At 38.8% G+C, this 23,636-nt stretch overlaps 1 protein-coding gene across 1 annotated transcript in view; it reads right to left on the bottom strand.

Moving 5' to 3' along the window:
• Window positions 1-400: 400 nt before the first annotated feature.
• Window positions 401-23,636, bottom strand: part of atp9b (ATPase phospholipid transporting 9B) — a 262,556-nt gene continuing 239,320 nt past the window's right edge. The window contains exons 21-28 of the mRNA XM_048595728.1: window positions 21,428-21,572; window positions 20,448-20,512; window positions 18,893-19,048; window positions 13,392-13,456; window positions 13,142-13,250; window positions 7,571-7,628; window positions 6,114-6,317; window positions 401-1,790 (exon numbers count right to left, since the gene is read on the bottom strand). Of these exons, the coding sequence (XP_048451685.1) occupies window positions 1,654-1,790; window positions 6,114-6,317; window positions 7,571-7,628; window positions 13,142-13,250; window positions 13,392-13,456; window positions 18,893-19,048; window positions 20,448-20,512; window positions 21,428-21,572 (939 nt within the window). The 3' untranslated portion in view covers window positions 401-1,653. The remainder of the gene's footprint in view (window positions 1,791-6,113; window positions 6,318-7,570; window positions 7,629-13,141; window positions 13,251-13,391; window positions 13,457-18,892; window positions 19,049-20,447; window positions 20,513-21,427; window positions 21,573-23,636) is intronic.

Genomic DNA, 23,636 nt, shown 5'->3' with positions numbered 1-23,636 from the left:
ATTAATAGGTGTGATGCTGCAATAGATGGATGCTTAATTCATATGGTTGCTTAATCAAGGTGACCATTATAACACATTTCACCGTTATTCATTTCATTACAACTATGACAGCTGCAGCAAAGAATAACAATCAGAATCTGACGCCAGGCTTCCTTTATTGAAGGCTATTTACAAAAATGATATACAACTTCCAATTTCAGGGCAATCTCTCTAAAGGACAGCCTAGGAAGTTTTGTAAATGCTTATAATTTAGCATAATCCAGTGCAATCTAGAAATCAAATATTTTTAATTAAAATTGGAACTGCGTTTTAACCTGTCAATGATCAGGCCTGTACAACTCCCTTTAAGCATATTAGTGGATTCATACACTGATAAATCAGAACACCAGTTAATTAAAACTATGAGTGCAAAAAATGTTTTAATAGGTTATGAATACAAAAATTAATTTTCACAAGTCAAAGATCACTATATGAGTACTTTGTTTCTTTACTGAACAACTTAATACATTTGATTCTCTTTGTTTAAGCGAGTGTAGTAAATTTTAATTCAGTGCTGGATCCAGGAAACTGCTAGCAGAATACAAGTTGATCCTCTTTGTAAAAAATACCACATCTTCTTTTGTACTCCACTTTATTAGATGAACGCTAAACAAATCAATCTAGAAGCACATTACCCCAGGATCATTGGGACTATGATTTGAAGAATATTGGTTTGCTTAGAGTTGCGTTTTGGATTATGAGTATTCCTCCTGGGGTTGGAATGGGGGGACACAATTCTCAAGTCTCCAAAGAGAAGAAATTGAAATTCCACATTGTACATATGTTTTTAGATTATTTGCAGAAAAATAATTTTCAAAACTTTTTGTCAAGTAGAATGCCTCACATAAAATTCAGGTTGCAGAAATCCTAAAGTTAATCTCCAAAAATAACTACAATTCAATAATACTGGGAAGGAGAAAAAAATATAGGGGAGGTAGGTAACAATATGATAATGACATTGTAGGGTGTTGACAGCCTGCTGTGCATATACATTTTAGTGCAGATTTGCTTCACAAACACAGCTGTAAATTAGAGACAGGGAAATATAGACATATTAATAATAGCAAATGCTAAAGTGGAGAGCAATTATAAGGACAGCTGAACTTCTAATAAATATATAGTGCTAAATTGTTGTTTATGCACAATGGCATCAATAAGTGAGCTTTTATACACTACAATTTGGACAATTGCACTAACCAGCACTTCATAGACAATTCTGTAACTCGTTACAGAATTGGAATGCAGGAACAATAAAAAGTACAGCAAACTTTTTTAAACAAAAGTACATTTGAATTTTTACACAGATTAGCAAGAAAAAAAAAGTAAAAAAAAATACAAAGACAAGTTATTTCCATTTTCTCCCTGACTCCATCAGTACTGTGAAATGTCACTTCAGAGGTCCTGTGCAGTGCCTATTATTCAGAAGTATTGTTATTTTCTTTCAATGCTCCACATACAATGTGTGCAACATTTCAATGCATTTTTTTTTGGCTGTTCGGTCAACAGACCATTTTCAAAGGATGACAGTTTTCCTGTGAAGTCTCTTTTCAAAGGACTTACTAGACCCCTCCACAGCGATGGCAAAAGTGTCACTTACTGAACCAAGCAATTGCACTACGAGGTAAGTTTGGAGTAACTGGGCGGAGATAACTTGCGCTTCAAGTATTTAAGGATATAAAGTGGAAGACAACTGACGAGGGTAATCGCTGATACTTTCCACAGGAAGGTCACAGTGGTGATAAAGGCGACATCTGAAAAGTTAAATTCCATAAATTACTAAACATGGTGCCATGAATTATCTTTGGATCAGTACATGCAATGTTAAAGGGGAGAAAACTGGCTGACTATTGCATTGTTTTACATTAAGTAAAACACACAATAAATACAGTTGGTGATCCATACATGATTCTACCTAGCCTATAAGTGATGATTTCTTTAACAGTAAAATTAAATCTTCTGCTTTTACTTTACAAATTTATTCCCTTAGTCCCTGGCATTCCCTGTTCAAATTCGGGGTGATATCAGGAATGCATTCCTGATGTCTTGATTACATGACTATCTGATAACAAAAAGTGCTGGTTGGTTGTGCACAGTCACCCAAAACTACTGAACCCCTTCTACAGGGTTAGTAAAGCTACCTACAAAGAACAAACCCTTCCAGGTACATCATTCAAATTTGCAAATCCTTCTCCTGGGAATGTTCATGAGTGCTTGCAAGATTAACCCTTAACCCTTGGCAATCAGGAAGAGTTGGCAATTCTCATCCCACCCTCCCAGAAATGGAGTGCTCCACTTGTTGATCAATTTAAGGGCAATTTCTGGAACAAAACAAACATGTTATCACTCCTTCAGTTTTGAGTTTGCTTTCAAACTTAAAAAAATTAGAACATCCTCCCAGAAAGAGGGAGTCAATTCTTTACAGCACACAATAATCCTCAGCATCTGATAGGATGGATTGTAGGTAGTCAGCAAACTAGTGCTCAGAAGCACATCAATTCAGAGATAACCTAACCATATTTCTTGAACGTGTAAAGTTTTCTAGTTAGGAGACTGTATGATGCTTTACCCATGTTACCAGACTCCAGTGAAAGGCAAGAAGAAAAGGGCCTTGCCAAAATCTGCAACATAGACATAGAAGTAGGCCACTCAACCTCCTTATGCCGGCACCACCACCCCAATTAGATCATGATTGATCTGTATCTTATGTATCTTAACTCCATCTGATTGGCTAAGTTTTGTAACTCATCCCTTCTGCCATTAGCTTTTCCAATTTATATACTTTTAAAGGCAGAAATACCACAGGTTAAATCATTATATGAAAACGCTGGCTCCATGAAATGAATCAAGTGAAATTTAATTTATACAATGACGCAGTTCGACAATGTTTTGTGTCCATTAAGATTGATTAGCCAATTATACCCTTAGTTTGTTCTTAAAAACAAAAACTATTACCTTCAGTGATACAGCCCTGGCCATGGCGACACAGGAAGAAACTCAGTCGTTAGAAAGGTTTAAAACTGATATAAAAAAAATGGTATTGACTAGGCTGTAAGTACTTACGGGTGAGAAGATACCAGGGCTGAATGAGATGCATCTAAGCACAATGTATGAAATGAAGTGGAAATTACAGAGGTACTGACAATAATTCTTCAATCATCCCTTTATTCTAAGGTGTTGCCAGAGGGTTGGAAATCTGTGACCATTTTCGAACAAAGGTGCAAAGATAAATCCAGCAATTACAAACTAGTCAGTTTAACTCAGGTGGAGAAACAATCATTCAGGATAGAATTAGTGGACGTATAGAAAAATACGGGCTAATTTGAAGAAGTTTGAATGAGCTTGTTAAGGAAAAATTGTGTCCAAATAAGTAGAAGTTTATTTTTGCAGAGGTAACACAGAGGAATGAAGAAGATAAGGTTGTTGATGTGGTGTAAATGAACTTTCAAAAGGCATTTGATACAGTGCCATAAGCAGACTTGTGAAAATATTTATAGGCCATGGATTAAGCTGGACGATAGCCACAGGGGATACAAAATTTTGCTGAGGAATAAGAAACAGAGGGTTAACAGATTGGGCTGGGGCAAGATTTGTAGTAGACCTCTCCAGGTGTTGGTATTGGGACCCTTGCTTTTCCTGAAATATAAAAAATGATCCTAGAGCTAGGTACAATTGACAATACCTGGGAGAACCATAAGCTGCGAGAAGGACAGTGTAGAGCTTCAAAAATTACTGATGAGTTGGTAGAGTGGGCAGACAGGTGACAAAAGAAGTTTAATGAAGAGAAGTGAGAGTTAATAATTTTGGCAGAAAGAACACACAGACATTATAAAATAAAGGGTACTCTGCCAAAGGGTGCACAACAGCCAGGGAAGAATATATATACACATACGTGATTAAAGGTTAATGGGGAGGACTGTGGGAAGTACCAGAGATCAGAGGGACATTGGTTTACAGGTTTGTAGATCCTTAAGGAAACAGGACAGATGGATAGGGTGGTTATGAAGGCATATAGGATATTTGCCTTTATTTCAGCAGGGAGATGCACCTGTATAAGATGTCAGTTAGGCCACAGCTGGAGTACTGCATACAGTTCTGGTCACCACACTTTAGCGAGAATGTGATTGCACTGGACAGGGAGCATAGGAAATTCATGGAGCATTTCAACCATACAAATTAGATAGGCTGAGGTTGTCTTCCTTACAGCAGAAAAGGCTGAAGGGTATCTAATTAAGGTCAAAAAATTATGAAGAGCATAGATAGAGTGGATGGGAAGAAAATGTTCCCTTTAGTGGAAGGGTCAATAGCCAGATAAGCATAAAGTTAAGGTAAAGGGCAGGAAAGTTAGAGGAGATTTAAGGAAAAAGTTATTCACCAAGAGGGTATTATCCGGAACTCACTATCTGAAAAGGTGGTAGAGGTAAAAACTACCACAAAATTTCAGAAGTTTTTAGATAAATACTTGAAACAGCATAATATCAAGGCTATGGACCAATTGCTAGGTAATAGGGTTAGAGTTGACAGGTGCTTGATGACCAGTGTGGACGTGATGGGCCCGGGGTCTTCCTTTTGTACTGTAGCACCTTACCACTCTAAACAAAATAGTTGCTGTGACTGAAGTCGAGTTAAATAAGTTAACTAATTTCATTTGTAACTCTCAAAATTTTACTTTCAATTAAAGGCAAATTTGAAGATCTATTAACAAACTAGATGTCACACTTGCAGCACACTTAATGATACCAGAAGGGATAATAATTTGTGTACAAGCACGTTTCATCAAGATAATGACCTTCCCTTCTGGCAGAGAAATCCTGAATAAGAGAACTGTTGTAACATTCAAACCAAATTCAAAGGAGAAAAAAAAAGTGCTCTCACAAATATTTGCAAGAAAATGAATTTAGAACCAATTGAATTGTTTAAAAGAAGAGATAAGACCTTTTCTTAGGCAGTCTTCCTCTCATTTGCCCAGATGAAAACATCTCACTCCTGTTCCCAGTACAAAGCCTCAATTGGACTTTACAGAATGGAAGGGATTAGTTTTGAAAATGCAATCAGCAGATGCAGTGCGCAACTGTGAGAAAGCAGACAGGGGCACCTACAGTGAGAAGGTTTTGCATTCTGAAACCATCTCCTTCCATAAACTGTGACACATTTGCAATACCAGTAAAACACTTGCACTCATTCTATGGTCATTTTATATCCACCTGTGCAAATGCCCTCACCAACTAGAAGCATCCCATCATAGTTCACATAACACTTCTGGACACTGCTTTTTCCCATTGCAAATGTACAGTTCATACAGCAAGATTAGAGTGTGATAGAAAAATACAATTTATTTGACTAATTGTCCAAAACCTTGATTATTTTTTGTTAATGATTTTTCTATTAATATTAAAATAATGCTTTGAATGCCAATGTGACAAAATAAATGCGGGCGACCTGGTGACTCAGCAGTTAGCAACGAGGGACATGGGTTCAATTTCACCCTTGGCCGATTGTCTTTGTGAAGTTTGCATATTCTCCCTGAGCCTGCGTGCATTTCCTCTGGGTGCTCTGGTTTCCTCTCACAGTCCAAAGATGTGAAGGTTAGGTGGTTTGGTCATGCTAAATTGCTCATAATGTCCAGGGTTGTGCAGGCTAGGTGGGTTAGCCATGGAAAATGCAGTGTTACAGGGATAGGATGGGTCTGGGTGGATGCTCTTTGGAGGGTTGACATGGACTTGATGGGCCAAATAACCTGCTTCCACACTGTGGAGATTCTATGATTCTATTAAACTGAAACATAGATCTAGCAAAAATTAAAACCATGTGGCTAGCTCACAAGAGAATCACTTCAAGCATTTGCATGTATTACCATTACCATGTATATGTGAAAGATGGTTTCTGTTTTTAACAATAGTCCTTTTTCAGCACACTCCAATTAAACGTGAATGCAACCACTGTTGAAATAAATTATTCTAACAAGCAACATTTTCTGAGTACCAAAATAAATATTCTAAAATAAAGGCTATTGACTTGTGAATCTTTGTTGCACTTTGGTTTTAAGAGAGAAACAACAAACCTGTGAAACAACTTACCAAAGTACTCATTAAGAAATGCAAGGGAGGCCACATAGCAGCCAAGACTGAGGAACTCCCCCAAAACCATGAGCCAGTGCCAGGTCCGGATCGTAAGTGCAACCATCAGCAACTCAGTCAAGATCAGGGCAGTGAAGGAAATTGCTACGACATGTACAAACTCGGATTCAAACAGTACCAATGCCCCATATATTAAAATGCCACCTGAAAAAGATGAAAAAAAAACATGAATCACAAGTGCTCCTTAACTGGTCAAAATGATTCAACGACAGGGTGTAAACAAGACCTGATTGTTACATGCTGGAATTTGCCTGCAGTTATACAGTACAATGGCATGTGAAAATCAGTCCACCAAAGTTTTAAGAAACTGATTCACAAGTTGTTTAAAGGTGGTGTGTGGAACGATAACAAGGTTAGTTAAGAGCTAAAAAGGAGAGTCAGACAAAGTAAACCCACTTAGAATCACTTTCTCACAATCTGCATAACAGATCTTTAATAATGGATATAATTTCATACGTTCAAGTCTTATTTCCCCAGGGAATTATTTTTGAAACTTACTTATACAGTAATTGCATTTCTGAGGTGACAACTGATATTCAGATACAACATCTGTTTTTTTTTGATGTCTGAACATGGAAATTTGTAGTTATCCACTTTCAAGTGATGTCAACTCACAGGCTTGGCTTCAAATGAAGCCTTTTTTTTCCCCCAGTTTACCACATTGTGTGCAGATTTTATCACTATCATTTTTCCTGATGCAGTACCTTTATATAGTTGATTTCCACATCGTCCCTAACTGCCTGACTATTGGATTTTATAACCATAGCTTGCAAGTCACTATACAATGGAAATATTTGCAGAGCCGATGGGCTGAGCTAGGTTTACTGTCTCTCCAATTTGCCAGTCACGTTAATGTCAGTCATTCAACGATACAAAACAAAACCTGTTTCTCAGAAGAGAGAAAATCGATGCTGACACTACCCTTGAGTAATCAGCGCACTAGCCCCATTTTAAATGTGAGTTTTTACCGATGCACCCTTTTGCTTTAACTGGGTAAGGAGTATAGTCCTTTCAACTTGAGTGGGTTACATGGAAAACAATATGAATTTAAGCTTATGTACAATATTAACTTATGGGCAAGTCTTTGGCATCAAGGGTAGGGCCTGTGCATACCAGGAATCTTCTGCACATTTAGCATTTTTTTTGACAATGTTTACTTTAACAGATAAGGTTTGTTTCATGATTATACATCTAGCAACAAGAAAAAGCCCTAATTACAAGTCATGGTAACAAGCATTGCAAGTCACAGCCCTGGAAACCCTTAAACTGGAAGTGAACTCTAAATTTGACTAAGTAAACATCAACAAAAAGATGTTTAGATATGGGTTAATAAATTAATTCAGACCATTATCAGTTATAAGAAACCTTCACCGCAGAAAGTAAAACTTGTGACTTACCTTGGTAAATGCTTATTAGAACCCAAATAAGAAATGTCTTGAAGGATAATGAACGTCCCTGATTCAAAAATATGAAAAATTATGCAATTACCTACTATGCTCATTTTTGGATAAGTACATGACTACAACCACGCCTACACAGCTGTTTTAAGGTAAGTGTTCATTGCTAGCTAGCTTAGAGACTAGATATATTGTGTGATATAGTGCTTTCACATCCAAGAAATATATCAGGTTCAATCCATTCATTATTCATTCAGGTAGCAGTAGGTATGTCTCCACATTAGAGTGGATGAACAACAAGAACTTATATTTACATAATGCCTTTAAATGCAGTAAAACACACCAAGCTCTTCAAAAGAAGAGATCGGTACTGAAGCTTCAACATTTTGGAATTTATATAAATGACTTGGATGGACCAACAGAATGGTTGCTAAATTTGCTGATGACACAAAGACTGGTATGAAACTAAGGTGTGAATAGCACATAAGAAAACCACAAAGGGATAGATATTTTCTCATCAACATGATCAGGAGCAAGACTTCCAAGCCTCCTGGCTCATTTAGATAGGTTACATGTAGGGGCAAAGATGTAGCAAATGGTGTAAACTGTCTGCTTTGATGGGAAGGATGAAAAAGCAGCATATTATCTACATGATATGAAGTTAAAAGCTCTGAGATACAGTAAAATCTGGGTATCCTAGTTCATGAATTGCAAATGTTGGTCTACAGGTACAGCAAGTAATTAGACAAGTTAATTCAAGGTTAGAATTTAGCATGCGGGGAATTGAATACAAAAGTAGGGAGGTGATGTTTAATTTATATGGGGCATTAGTGAGACCACATTCAGAGCAGTGTATTCAATATTGGCATCATTGTTTAAGGAAAGATGAAACTGCATTGGAAAGAGTTCAGAGAAATCTTATTGGGCTGATATCTGGGAAGGGTAGATTGTCTTTTGAGGAAAGTTGGACTTTTTAGATTTGTAGTCACTGGAGTTTAAAGAGTAAGAGACAACTTAATTGAAGTCCAAGATTCTGAAGAGTTTTGAAAGGTGAATGCAAATAGGATATTTCCTTTGTGAAAATATACAGCTATATGACTTTGTTTAAAAATAGGGAGTCACCTCCTTTGTCCATTGCTTCCTTAAAAGGCACTGGAAGCAGCATCCTCAAATATTTTTAAAGCAGAGTTAGATAGGTTCTTATAAGCAACGGTAAAAAGTAATTGGATCTGGTGGATTGTGGAGCAATCAGATCAGTCATGACCTTATTGAATGGCAGATCACGTTTGAGCACCCAAGTGGCCTATGCCTGCTCCTAAGCCCTCTGTGCGAATCGTGGGGTGACTTCAACTGGAGATGCTCGAGAGATCAGAACTGCAGATTTTGCAAGGTTTTATGTTGGGAAAGGTCATAGGGATATGAGTGGTGAGGCACAAAGACATTTGAAAACAAGATGGAGAAATTCAAAATGGAGGTATTGCTGGCTGGGAACCAATGTGGGTCAGTAAGCGCAGGGGGTGATGTGTGGATGGGACGTGATGAGAGTTAGCATACAGACAGCAGTACTTCAGGATGAACGAGTTCATCAGAGGGATCTACACTTTTTGTCAGTCTGCACTGAAACCCTCAATCTTGTCCTAATGGCAAATAAAGACAATTTTCAGTTAGTGCGTAACTCCTAGTTAAATATTCTGCTGACATTCATCACCAATGATCATGTTAAGGATGTTCACTTGGATCAGGAACAAGAGGACAATCAGCACTTATGGAACCTTAAGCAAACATGATACTCTTTTCTGGAAAGGATAGGTAAAAAGTGACCAAAAATACAGGGAAATTAAAGGTTTCAGAATTCTGCACTATAACTTATCTCAAAACATTAAATGCATCCTATTATGTTCTTGATAATCGTGCTATGTTGATGTGAGCACTACTTTTAAAACAGAATCTGCAGTGGACTTTATAAAGCAAAAGATGGGAAGCACACAAAAATTCCATTGATATTTGTGGGAAACTCATGGGAACACCATCACCTGCAGGTTCCTCTCCAAGTCACATTATCCTTGCTTAGAAGTATTTTGGCAATCTTGGGTGTCACTGTGTCAGAATTTTGGAACTCCCTCTCCATGGATTGCAGCAGTATTAGGAGAAATCTGACCACTACCCTCTCAAGAGTAAGTGTGGACAGACAGAAGACTTGGTTTTGTCAGCATTGTTTATATTCCTTGAACTAATTAAAAGAGATTGAGAGCTCAAGAGTGAATCTTCCCAACCATGACGAAGTTGTGTTTGGCTTGGTGAGGGAGGGGAGATCAGGTTTAGTCTTAATTCATGATCAGTAAATATCTTACACCATCTAATGTCTATGAAGTAATTTTTGTATGTGCCCTCAGCAAATATTAAGTGGAATTAGCTAAATGTGCAGCACAAATGGTTTATTTCAAAAAGCAGCAATCTTAAATCATTTTGTTGATAAATGCCCCCAATTAGTATTAGAAGGATAAATGTACAGAGCTTAAAACCTTTATGTCTAGCAGGTATTTTGTCTGCAATGCACTTTTTTGCTCTATTTTACGACATTTGAAGTTCAAACAAATTTTCTCCAATATCATTTGGCCTTGAATTATGCATTTAATAAGCCAGTGCATGGTCCTACAGGCAAACTGACATTGATAAAAGGATTTCCACGTTTACCAAAAGAATAATTTCAACCATTCTTACCCTTTAAGGGCTACACAGGCAAAAAGCATTGGGTGACCACCAGGAAGGCTAGTAAGCGCGGGCAGGCAGTGCAGGAGTCCCCTGTGGTCATCCACTTGTCAAACAGATATAGCGTTTGACAGGGTTAAACGTTTATTGGGTTTTGGATATTGGTGGTGATGGGGGAAGCTGGTTTGGGGGTGGCCTCTCAGGGGAAAGCAGTAACAGCCAAGTTTGTGACGCCACAGTTGGCTCTGCTGCACAGCAGAGGAAGAAAAAGACTGCGAGGGCTCTCGTGATAGGGGCCTCAATTGTAAGGGTCTAGGCCCGAAACGTCAGCCTTCCTGCTCCTATGATGCTGCTTGGCCTGCTGTGTTCATCCAGCTCTACACGTTGTTTTTCTCAAATATTATGTTGCCTCCTTGGCGCCAGGGCCAGGGATGTCTCAGAGTGCTTGCAGGGAATTTGGAAGGATTGGTGGGTGTGTTGTGACCATCCAGCAGTAATTTTACACGTTGGTGCCAATGACAAGAGTTTAAAAACCCCCCAGAAATTAGGTGCTGTAGCAGGAATTGAGAGAAATTAAACAGGAAGATTGCTAAAGTTGTAATCTCCAGGTTACTTTTAGTGCCTAGTGCTATTGAGTATAGGAATACAATGATAGGTCAGATGATTTAGAGGGGTTAAAGGGATGGTGTAGGAATGAGGGCTTCAGATTTCTGGATCATTGAGACAGCTTCTGGGGTAGGTGGAACCTGTACAAGCTATATGGGCTGCACCTGAACTGGAATGAGTCCAATATCCTTGCTCAGAGGTTTGTGTATGCTGCTAGGGAAGGTTTTAAATTGATTTGGCAGGGGGATGAGGCACAATAGATGTAAAATCAGGCGCAAGGTCCAATCAGATACAGAAAGAATGCTAGGACAATCAAACAATTGGAGAAGACGTGGGCAGGAGAATGCACGTGGGAGCTAAATTATACCTATTTTAGTGCAAAGAGCTGGATGGGTAAGATTGATGATCAGCACATGGGAATATGAATTGTTGCAATTACTAAGACATTTGGAGTAAGGACAAGACTGGCAGCTCAAAATTCAAGGCTACAGAAGTTTCAGGTGTGATAGGTAGGGATAAAATAAGAGAGGCGGGGCATTGCATTATTGATAAAGGAAATCATCACTGTAATGATGAGGGAGGTCATCCGAGAACAGTCTTCAAATGAGGCCATCTGGGTAGAGCTTAGAAATAAAAAAGGGGATGATTATCTGGCTAGGATTATAGTACAGGCATCCAAACAGACAGATGGAGATAGGGAAGCAGATATGTAGGCAAATTACAGAACAGAGTGAAAAACAGGGTTATAGTTGTTGGGGACTTGAACTTTGCTAACATTAGCTGGGAGTGCCTGAGTGAAAGGATTAGATGAGGTGGAGATTTTAATGTGCATCCAGGAGAGCTTTCTGTGCCAGTACGTAAATAGTTTTAATTGAGATGGTGCAGTGCTAGACCTAATTCTAGGGAATGACTAGGCAGTCAAATGGTTGAAGTTTCAGTGATTGAAACCATGTGGGATAGCGATCATAATTCTAAATTTCAAAGTCATTATGGAAAGGGATAAGGATAGTGCAGAAGTTAAGTTTCTAAATTTGGGGAAGGTCAATTTCAATATCGTTAAGACAAGATCTGGCAAACAAAGACAGGGAGCAGCTACTTGCAGTTAAACCAACATTTGGAAAGTGGGACTCTTCTAAAAGTAGAATAGTGAGAACTCAGGGCCAGCATGTTCCTTGAAGAGTGAAGGTCAAGAGCAGCAAGTCCAGGGAACTGCGGATGTCAAAGGATATTGAGAGTTTGATAAAGAAAAAGGAGGAAGCATGTGTTACAGCACATTAAAAACAGGGATGCCCCTCAAAAGTACAGAGTGTTTAGGGGGCTGCTTAGATTTGGATGCTGATTTAGGTTCAGCACTGTTAAGAGTTAGTATAACATATTCTCACTATTTTTGTATATTTGAGGTAGTGAAGGTTAGACATTCTAGAACAAAGTTGAATGAATTAAACCTTAAAGTTGGGAGGAAGGAACATTGATAACCGAAGTTAAGTGCTAACTACTGTGCTGGACCACAATTTATTCCCCTACACATGCATGAGGTTATACTCCATGGGTTTGTTAATGCGAGCGAACTTTGACACAGATAATGAGAACAATCTATCTCAGTAAAGATTGGAAACGGAGCACGTGGTTTCGTGATTCAGAATCAAGAAAATCAACCCAATTCTTGGTACATCCATTTCCAGTATTATTATTTTATCCATTTGCTTGTCAAAAACTACATCCTGTATACAAAGGCAATGTGATTTTAAAAATACAATGTCAAATTACAATTGGATGGAGTACAATCACAAATCTCTTACCACCAACAAGAAACAATGTTTCTGCAAAATCAGGGGATGTTGAATAACATTTTTTCAAACATCTAATTTATGATAACTGTTGACAAAATGTTCTATGCTAAACCTCTAGAAATGAGGTTGTGTGTCTTGGATGATGTTAATTTTCACAAAATAACTTTATCTTGCGAGTTATATCTACAAGTTATATTTTACCATGAATGGTCTACAATGCAAGTACAGCAGTCACTTGTCATTACGTTAATGAACAAACTCTAAGTTCCATCTATGTACTCTTCCTAGTGAATATCAATTTGAACAAATATTTCAAGTAGTTTTTATCTTGGTTATTAAAAAAAAATCAGCATGATTCCTTGAAAATCTCGATGCAGTGCTTACAGAGGTCTGCAAAGGAAATTATCCCAGCATACTGCTTTACATGTTTGTAAAATGTGCGCTAATCTTTAAACATTTCACATACCTTTGTGAGGTCCTTGTAAAGTTCTGGATATAGTATTGCTGTTTCTGGCTTTACATCCTGGTCTAATACCAGAGAAAATACAGGAAACATTGTGTATATGGTAGCATACCTAATAGAACAGAAAATTCAAAATGATAATTGATTTCACAAGGTCACTGGGCTTAATAATATGCAAAAAAAGGCAAGTTGAAGCTTTATACATCTGCAATACTAGCAAATGATCTTTTTGAAATTATATTATCCCACTTACCCTACCATGAGGAAACCCTGATACAAGGGAACAGATGCAAAATAGAATACTGATGAAAATACAGCCTAGGGAAGAGGACATATGCAAAATTACTTAGGAAATAGCAAGAAAACATTTCAAATGCATTTTTTAAAAAAGTCATTGCTGAAAACTTCAGCTTATGCATTGAAATTTTATGAAACAATCAATTTATTACAACATTGAAATATTTGACCTCATTCTAATTTGATTTGTCTTGCAAGCATTTTAAAAGTGTCAGGATATGAAAAAAATAATTTCCATATATAGTGTCAAATCATGCCCTCAGATTTGTAGGATAAGAGATCCAAATTCCTATCAATTTCTATATGATTAAAAGGGATGGGAGGCTATATATACCATAAATAGTAGAGATCTGTTTTAAAGATAAAGTAAATGGTCACTGCAGTGGACAAACTACCTTGTCAAATTCAAAGCCACCCTCAGTAATGTAGCCGGACAGCCAGTTTAGCTTCTCTATTTCTCTGCAACATTTGTGCAGAGAAGTACTGAGCAGACAGCAGCTAACTACACACAGGAGTGAGTGATATTGGAAGGAACTGTGACCTCTGGCTGTTGTTGCTCACGTTTTGTCACAAGGCACAGAGTTACAACAGATGCTTGTACATTTATGCTTATTTCTTCTTGTGTGGAACGAGGTGAACAAGTTATTCCTCCAGAATCACGGTGCCACTCTGCATTTTGCGTAATCCTTCAGAGAACAAATCTGGGGTTGGGCGTTGGAACATTGTATTCTGGCAACACTGCATACAGCAGACTGCCAGGAAGTCTGATATTGAGAGGTACCATACGTCAGCATGTGACACACTAAAACATCTGCGTCCAAGGTTGTAGCAGGAGGCAATTGATTAGAACAGGCTATAGGTAATAAAAATAACTGTAATCTTGCTTTATTTTGCTTCAGAAACGTTACAACAGACTCAAACTGAAGTAAAAGCAACAAAATATGGCTTTGTAGGGCTCAATACTGACAATTTGAAATATTTTTATCCTTTGAACTATCAGCAAAGTAAGAAAAGCCAGTAAATTCATTTTGAAATGTAGTCACATGGTTGTACAACCAAGTGTGGCAGCTAATTTACACAGTGAGGACCCACAAGCAGCAAGGAAATAAGTTACAAGATAGAGGAAGTTACAATCTAATTAAGTGTAATCTGTACACTTATGGTAAATGTAAAGCTATTATTGAAAATAATATCTCAATATTCGGTAAATATAGAAATCTGATACAGTCAGAAGACTTCAGGCGTTAACTGGAATCAATTAAACTTGGGGAAACATCCCACATGAAAATTTTCCCACATGTAATAGTGGCGCCATTTAAATGAACTTTCAGATGAAGGTGGATTCTAGACATCCCTAAACACCTCACTAGCTGGACACAAATTATACTAAGGCATGTTTATGTATTGGCAAAGGTTAGTGAAATATTGAAGGTTGACTGATTATTATAACCAAAATAAATGGATTATAATGTCAGACTAACAAAGTTGATGGTCAAAGGAAGTCTGCTATTTTGAGTTGATTTACAAATACATAAATGTTGCCTTGCACACATTAAAATTGAGGCTTTTTTTTGTACAGACAGGTACAAACTGTCACTTTGCGCATTTTTTTAATTCACTCATGGGATGTGGACATCACTGGCTGGCCAGCACTTATTGCCTATCCCGAGCTGCCTTCTTGAACCACTGCAGTCCATGTTTTGTATGTTGATTCACAATTTCCCTAGGGAGGGAATTCCAGGATTTTGACCCAGCGACAATGAAGGAACAGCAATATATTTCCAAGTCAGGATAATGAATGGCTTAGAGGGAAAGATACAGGTGGTGCTGGTGGTGTTCCCAGGTATCTGCTGCATTTCAGCACAGACTGCTTCACTATCTGAGGGGTTGCAAACAGTGCTGAACATTGTGCAACCATCGGCGAACATCCCCACATCTCTGCTAAACCAGGGTTCATCTCCTGGCTTGCTGGTAATGTTCGAATGGGGGGATATGCTGGGCTGTGAAGGTGCAGATTGCACTGGAGTACAGTTCTGCTGCTTTTGATGGTCCACAAGTCCAGTCTTGAGTTGCTAGATGAAGTCTGACTCATTTAGCATAGTGCCACATCATGGAGGGTATTCCCAATGTGAAGGCAGGATTTTATTTCTCTGTAACTGTGCGGTGGTCACTCTTACTGATACTGACATGGACAGATGCACCTACAGCAGGAAGACTGGTCAAGCTGGCTATGTTTTTTCTCACCACCTGCCACACACCCATTCTAGCAGCTATCTTTTCAGACCCAACTAGCTCAACCAGTAGTGCTACTACCAAGCCCCTCTGTGGTAGGCATTGATAACCTCCACCAAGAGTACATTTTGCGTCTTTGCCACCCTCAGTGCTTCCTCCAAGTGTTGTTCAACATGGTGGAGTACTGATTCATCAGCCAAGGGAAGATGGTATGTGGTAATCGCAGGAGGTTTCCTTCCCTATGTTGAACTTGAAGGCATAAAGACTTCACAGGGTCTGGAATCAATGTGAGGACTCTCAGGACAACTCCATCCCAACTACATACTACTGTGCTGCTATCTCTGCTAGGTCTGTCTGCTGGTCGGGCAGGAGATATCCAGGGATGATGATGATGATGTTTGGGACATAGTCATATTCTCAGAATCATATCTTATAGACAATGTCATACTGTTTCTCGACTAGTGGGAGGGACAACTCTCCCAATTTTGGCACAAGCCCTGGATGTTATTAAGGAGGACTCTGCAGGGTTGACAGGCTGTTTTTGTCATTATCTTGTCCAGTATCTAGGTCAATGCCACGTGGTCCATTTCTTTGTTGAGACTTCATAGCAACTGACTGGCTTGCCAGGTTATTTCAGCGGGCAGGTGAAAGTCAACCACATTGCTGTGGGTCTGAGGTCACAAGGAGGCCAGACCAGGTGAGGATGGCAGATTTCCTTCCCTGACAGACATTAGTGAGTCTGACGTTTTTTTCCAACAATCGACAATGGTTTCATGGTCATCAGTAGATTTTTAATTCCAGATTTTTTTTTATTGAATTCAGATTCCACCATCTGCTGCGGTGGGATTTGAATCTGGGTCCCCAGAATATAGCTGAGCTTCTGGATTAATGGTCTAGGTCATCGCCTCCCCATCACGCCGCATTACAGCTTTTTCAATAGGTTTCTGTTATAACAAGATCATAAGATGTAGGAGCAGAAGTAGATCATTCAGCCCTTCGATTCTGCTCCACCATTCAATGAAATCATAATTGACCTGACAATCCTCAACTCCACCTTCCAGCCTTTTCCTCAATCCCTTTAGGGATTAAATATCTAACTATTTCAGCCTTGAATATACTGAACGACCCAGTCTCTACAAGCCCGTGAACAATTCCACAGGTTGACTACTCACTAACAGAACAAAATGCTTCTCATCTGTCTTTAATGGATGCCCCTAGTTCCGCAGTCTCCAACATGGAGAAACAAGCTCTCAGCATCTACCCTGCAAGCCCCCAACGTAACTTACACGCTTCAATAAGGTTGCCTCCTGGTCTTTTGAACTCCATTGAGGTTCTGCCAATCTAATGAATCAACTTAATGGACTTTCTCTGGCCTGCCTCCAATACCAGTAAGTCTTTTCTTAGACGGAAGCGATCAAAACTGCTTACAGTATTCCAGGTATAGACCGACTAGCGCCTTTAAAGTTTCAGCAAGACTTCCTTTGTTTTATTTTTATGAAAAGTGTCCTCCAGCAGCATAAAGTAACAGTTAGATGGCTATAATTTAATTGCTTAGTGGGAACCATGTTAAGATTGGCAGGGTGCAGGATAGTATGGATCCACCTTTCCATTACAAATTTGAGAGGGTTTGTTCTCAACAATGTGGTTCTCAGCTTCAGCTCGAAGTCAGGGTTCCTGCTCTGAATTTTTCTTCAACGTCTTCTGCGTCAGTTTCCAAAATTATGTAATGATTGTCCAGGCATCACTGCTGTTCCTTTGCATTACCCGACTTTGAACTCCTGACTAAAACTCTCCCCTACAACTCACTTAAATCACTTGTCATCCCCTTTGCTGTTTAAAATCTTGATTATTGCTTTGTGTTTGGTTAAAAGCATCAGTTTAACCATGAGATAACAAGGTGTAGAGCTGGATGAACATAGCAGGCCACGCAGCTTCAGAGGAGCAGGAAAGCTGACGTTTCGGATCTAGACCCGAAACGTCAGCTTTCCTGCTGCTTGGCCTGCTGTGTTCATCCAGCTCTACACCTTGTTATCTCAGATTCTCCAGCATCGGCAGTTCCTACGATCTCTGTAACAAGTTTAACCATGAGTTTGGTTAAAAGCATCTCTGTACAATTAACTTATTTATAAATCTTGCTACGTTCATTTAATATGAATTACCGGTTCTATTTTGCTCACATTTCAAAATGGCAACAACCCACATCTAGAATTCACATTTAATACTCGACATAGAAGCTCAGTCCCCTTTTTGGAGGGACCGAAGATCCACTTATACATCAACATCTACGGGAGGTGGAGAATACAGGTGAATCAATCTTCCTACATGAATCTATTTCTTTGGGAAGATACTCTCACACACCATGTAACATCCTCATTGTTGAAGCTTCTAATCATGTTGCAACCATGATTTCACTATGGAGCAAAGCAAAGAGGCAATCCGCAGGAACCATCTCAGCCAGTAAAGGACACTGAACCCACCATGTTACCATTATTCTGCAACACATTCTAGTCATCTAGACAGATAACCTAACCAACTTTAAAGAAAGATTCAAGAGCCAAATTAGGATCTTTCAGAGAAATAAGCGTTATTCTAACCCTTTGTTGCAACCATTTAAAGACTGAAAGTGTAGCATGAGTCTCACTATTCCTTCACACATCAAACTGAACTCCCGTATGTCATTCATTGTTGAAGTTGTTCCCAAAATGTTCAGTTTCCTCTTTCATATAAAGCACTTTCTTTAACCCATCAGGAACTCTCCACTGCCTATAACGTTTGTCCCAGACCTGAACATGGTTCCTGCATCTGGGAATGCTTGTTTGACACCTCCTTCAAATTCTCAGGCAAGATACAAGAGAAAATTTACCATTTGATAAATGATCTTGTTCTCATCATTAATCATGCAGCAATGCTTTGTTTCTCTGAACTTGCCACTTTTGTTGCTACTTGCTGGTACAGATGCATCATGTATCCTTGACCTCGGTCCTACATTTGTGACACTGAATTTGAGAGTCAATGCATGATCGCCACTTGGAGTCACTGTTACCCCGAGGAGCTAAAGTGTAAAATATGTAACCTTCTACAAATCTTTGCATACTTTCAAAACTCGAGTTTCACAACATCTACTCCCTGCCTTCTTCATTACTTATTCCATTTTAATCATTTCATTCCTTGACTTATTGCTCAAGGTGGGTCTCAGCCCTTTACTGAAAACAAACTTGCGATTACCTGCATAGTGGAAATGATAAGGCCCCTGTGGATGACAAACTGACCAAGCGCAGCAGATCGCTTGTAACTGTTGCGACCGTGCACCATCAGTAGCCGGCCAATGTGTTTAAACTGAGTGATGGAAAAATCTGCTGCCAAAGAAGCCTGTTTGCCTTCCTAGATTAAAAAAAAGGATAGTTATAAAGACAGAAAACCATGTTGACCAGAAAGCTGCTCTATCACCAAAGTAAGGAAACATGCAATAATGAAATCATGCTATTCAGAGAAGAAAATCAATTTTTTCACCATGAAACTTTAGTCTTTCTAAATGAAATATTTGACTGTTAAAGTTACACATTTAGTCTTTTTCAAGTTGACTTATAGATAGAAAGTAAAACACACCCATTTTGCTTTCTTCAGGTAAACTGAGAAAACATATTGAGAAAAGAATCACAATCACTTTTCTGTTATTTCACTCAGAATAATGATGTTACATTGTTAAACGTGGAAGATCACTCTGCTGCCACAGATGAGATAAGGTGGTCACATCTGGGGTGGGCCCAGTTCTATTTGGTCTCTGCCTTCTTCTCAACATGGTGGGAAAAGCCTCAGTGCGAATATAGAGATGTGGGAATGACTGGGCGACCACATCAATCAGCAATCTTTACTGGCCCCATCTGGCGGAAGCAGGCTAAAGATTATGGAAAAAAAGTTCCATTCCTAAACTGGTTGATGCCATTCCAAAAAGTCCTTTCTGCTGGACAGCAAGAATGCCTGCCTGCTTAAATGCAAGTTTTTAAATACAAGTAAATTGCAATTCCATTGATCCATGTAGGACTCAACTGGTTATTTGTAAGGAAATATACAATGGACACTGGCCCTGCAGAATGTTCTAAAAACAACTGACAACGTTGATGGCAAAACTGAGGGTTTAGAACCATCAGGTAAGACAATCACACTTCAGATTTTTTTCTCTGTGAAATCTTTAAAATTCTGAAGATGTAAGGCCAAAATAGAGATGATTTAACTCTTACAGGAGACACAACTAGGGGCTGCAAATCAGGCAGTCACTAATACATTCAATAGAGAATTCAGGATAAACTTTGTTCAGATTGGTTAAGGTGTGAAATTTGTTACCATAGATGGCAGCAAATTGCACAGATGCATTTAAGGGGAAGCTAGTTAAGTGTAAGAATGAAAGAGGAATATTTAGATAGAATGAGCTGAAGAAAACAAAGCATGGGGAAGCTAGGATGTACCATAAACACCAGCACAGACCGGTTGGGCTGAATAGTTTATTTGAATGCAATTCTGTTTTGTTATTCTCAGTGTAATCCATATTGCAATAACTGACATATTAAAAGACTGGAATTCTAATTTTTGGTTTGAGACAGCCATTTCTACAACATGTTCACGCAAATTACTTCCACCACAATAGGCAGATCCAGCGTTAAGCAGTATGCATGCGAAATACCAGCTATATATACTTTTTTAAATTAGTCATATTTTCTTTAAACAGTGACCTATGATTTAATCAACATTTTCTGTCACAAGTAAATAAACAAAAGATCATTACTTTTCCAACAATGCCAATCCCACAGTCTGCTGCTTGAATCATGCTGACGTCATTACCTCCATCACCTGTAAAATATCAATAAATTCAATCTTTCACTTAGCCGTTTAACAAATTTCATTAAAAAAATTATTTTAAAAATCCAACTATCCTGCAGAAACGAGCTAAACTGTTTCAAATTAAAAGAAATAAACATTAAAGTCACACGGGAGGTATAATCCCTAATAAAATTATATGCAGAGACTCAAATATACATACAACATGTATACATGTAAATTGAAAGCATCAGTACTGAAAAAGATTAGCCAGAATCTTGACATGTTTCTTCACTGGACAATTAAATTGCTGAAATGCTCTTGATCACTTGCTGAGTACTACAGCAGCAGTGCCATCTAGTGGCGTGATACACACATTACATTGCCAAACAAATACCAATTTCACAATATTTTTGAGTGTAACAATAAGCTCATTATAAACCCAGTTTGTTATCTTCTTACCCCTGCGATCCATTAAAAACATTTTCCATCAGAAATTACTAATGGCTACTCAATTGCTAAACAAGACAAACTGTAAAGAGAGCATCATATTTGTTTTTGTTTTAAAAAATAATGAAACAGAAGGAATATATTTCTTTTCTCAAATAAGTTTTCACGGTTGGTAAACACAAACCTCCCATGTTCATGGTCCCAGTCCTCCAAAGGTTAAAATGTTGATTTTGACATCCTATGTGGCTGAATGGGACACGATTGGTGCAGGCTGCCAGCCTTACAGCACTATTTGATACTTCTCATCAATGAGTAAGAAACAAATATAATAACTCCACAGCAAATAAGCAATTCCTAACCAGAAGGTAAGCAGAGTTTTGATGAACTGTTTTTTTTTTTTTTTACAGTTACCAGCTCTCACACAGAGGGATGAAGTCATGAATTTGCACAGCTGGTTCACGTTTTAAAGGTACAGTGTGAAGACAGATTTCTGCTTACCCATTGCACATGTGCGTTTGCCTGTATGTTGTTGCAACAGCTTCACAATTTGAGCCTTCTGTGTTGGAGAACATCGACAGCAGACGACAGCTGGACACTGGCATGCAAGTTCAACAAATTCATGCTCGTAATATTTCAGACAAACCTATAAGATACAAATGAAGCAACACTCAAGGACAATGTAAACACCTTATAAATTACAGCTTTTTCATAAATATAATAAGCATACACCAGCAATATTTCTTGACAATTTTATTCGCGATATTGAGCTTCAATTTTTCCAGCACACCTATTTTTACGTCATAGGCAAACTTAGTGATGCAGTGGTGATGTGGTGGTAGTGTCTATAACAAGGGGGCATGGACTCAGGATATCAGGTAGGCAATTTCAGACTGAAACTAAAAAAAAATTCTTTTCATGGGGTGGTGAACCTGTGGAATTTTCTACCACAGAAAGCTGTGGAGGCCAAGCCACTGATATGTGTAAGAAAGAAATGAATAGATTTCTAGAGGCTAAAGATATCAAGGTGCATTGGGAGTGAATAGGAGTACGGTAGTGAAACAGAAGATCAGGCATGATCACTTTGAATGGTTGAGAAGGCTCCATGCTGAATGGTTCCTCTTTGTTGCTATTTGTACTTCCTATATTTTTAAACCTAAATTGTGGGACATGACAGAAGTATGTTTGCTGATTCACAAGCCTGTGAACATTATATACTATAGAGTAGGCTGCCTGAGTGTTGAGAGTTAGCATTTCAATGTCTGTGAATTGGTTTATGATTTTGAAAAAGTTTACAACTGATATAGATCAGTGTAAACTACACAATCAAGTATAGTCCAATGTGTGAAATATTATTAGTTGAAAATAGTAAATTTCATGTTACCAGTTCTAACGAGTGATAAATATGGAACATTCCCCCCCCACCCACATAGAAATGGACCATTAAAAGCAACTGGTCTAAATTAGTGTTTATACTTCATGTAAGACGAAGGGGAGGTGATGGATCATCGGTATTATCATTAGACTATTAATCCAGAGACTCACTAACTTCCTGCGGAACAGATTTCATATCCTGCCACAGCAGGCGATGGAATTTTAACTCAATAAAATATCTGGAATTAAGAATCCAATGACCATGATTGTCTGAAAACCCATATGGTTCAGTAAAAGGATGAAATCTGTCACTCTCACCTGGTCTGGCCTACACGATTCCAGACACACCGCAAAGTGGTTGACTTTTAACTGTTCTCTGAAATGGCCTCGCAAGCCACTCAGTTGTATTAGTTGCTACAAAGTCTCAACAAAGAAATGGACCATCTGACATTGGAACCAATAATTCCAAAAAAGCCTGTCAACCCTGAAAAGTTCTCCTTATCTCGGGGCTAGTGCCAACATTGGGAAAACTGTCTCGCAAACAACAGTCAAGGACTGTTGGGACTCGTCAAGTAACAGTCTGACACAGACGTATTCACAGAATTACACGTTACAAACAATGTCTCAGACAACACCATAATTGGATATGTCCAGGGTATACAGTCAGGCGGGAGCTGCCCTGGGAGTACTCAACATTGACTCTGGACCCCATGAAGTCTCATGGCTTCAGGTTAAACATGGGCAAAGATCTGCAGCAGGTGGTGAGGCAACCAGCAAGAAACATACCTGATCTCATCCTTACTAATCTGCCTCCTGCAGTGTATGCGTATTGCTAAGAGGTACCACCACACTGTCCTTATGGAAATGAAGTCCTGACTTCCCATTGAGAATATCCTCCATTGTCTTGTGTGGCACTATCACCACGCTAAATGGGACAGACTGTGAACAGATCGAGCAACTCAAGACCGGGCATCCAAGAGACACTGTGGGCCATAAACAGCAACAGAATTGTACTCCAGCACAATCTGCAACTTCATAATTTGGCATATCCTCCAATCATTACCATCATGCCCAGGGATCAATACTGGTTCAATGGAGAGTGCAGAAGGACGTATCAGGAGCAGCACCAGGCATACCTAAAACTGATGTATCAACCTGGAGAACCTATGAAACAGGACTACTTTCTGCCAAACAGTGTAAGCAGCAAGTGATAGAGCTGAGCGATATCTTGAATGGTGGTGGCCAATTAAACCCTTCACTAAAAGAGACAGTTCCACAAATATCCCCATCCTTAAGAGCCCAAAACATCAATGCAAAAGATAAGACCGAAGCATTC

The sequence above is a fragment of the Rhincodon typus genome, chromosome 4 (assembly GCF_021869965.1).
Source record: "Rhincodon typus isolate 14 chromosome 4, sRhiTyp1.1, whole genome shotgun sequence".
Lineage (NCBI taxonomy): Eukaryota > Metazoa > Chordata > Chondrichthyes > Orectolobiformes > Rhincodontidae > Rhincodon > Rhincodon typus.
Note: the sequence above shows the minus strand (reverse complement) of the source record. Positions and strands in the feature narration are given on the sequence as shown.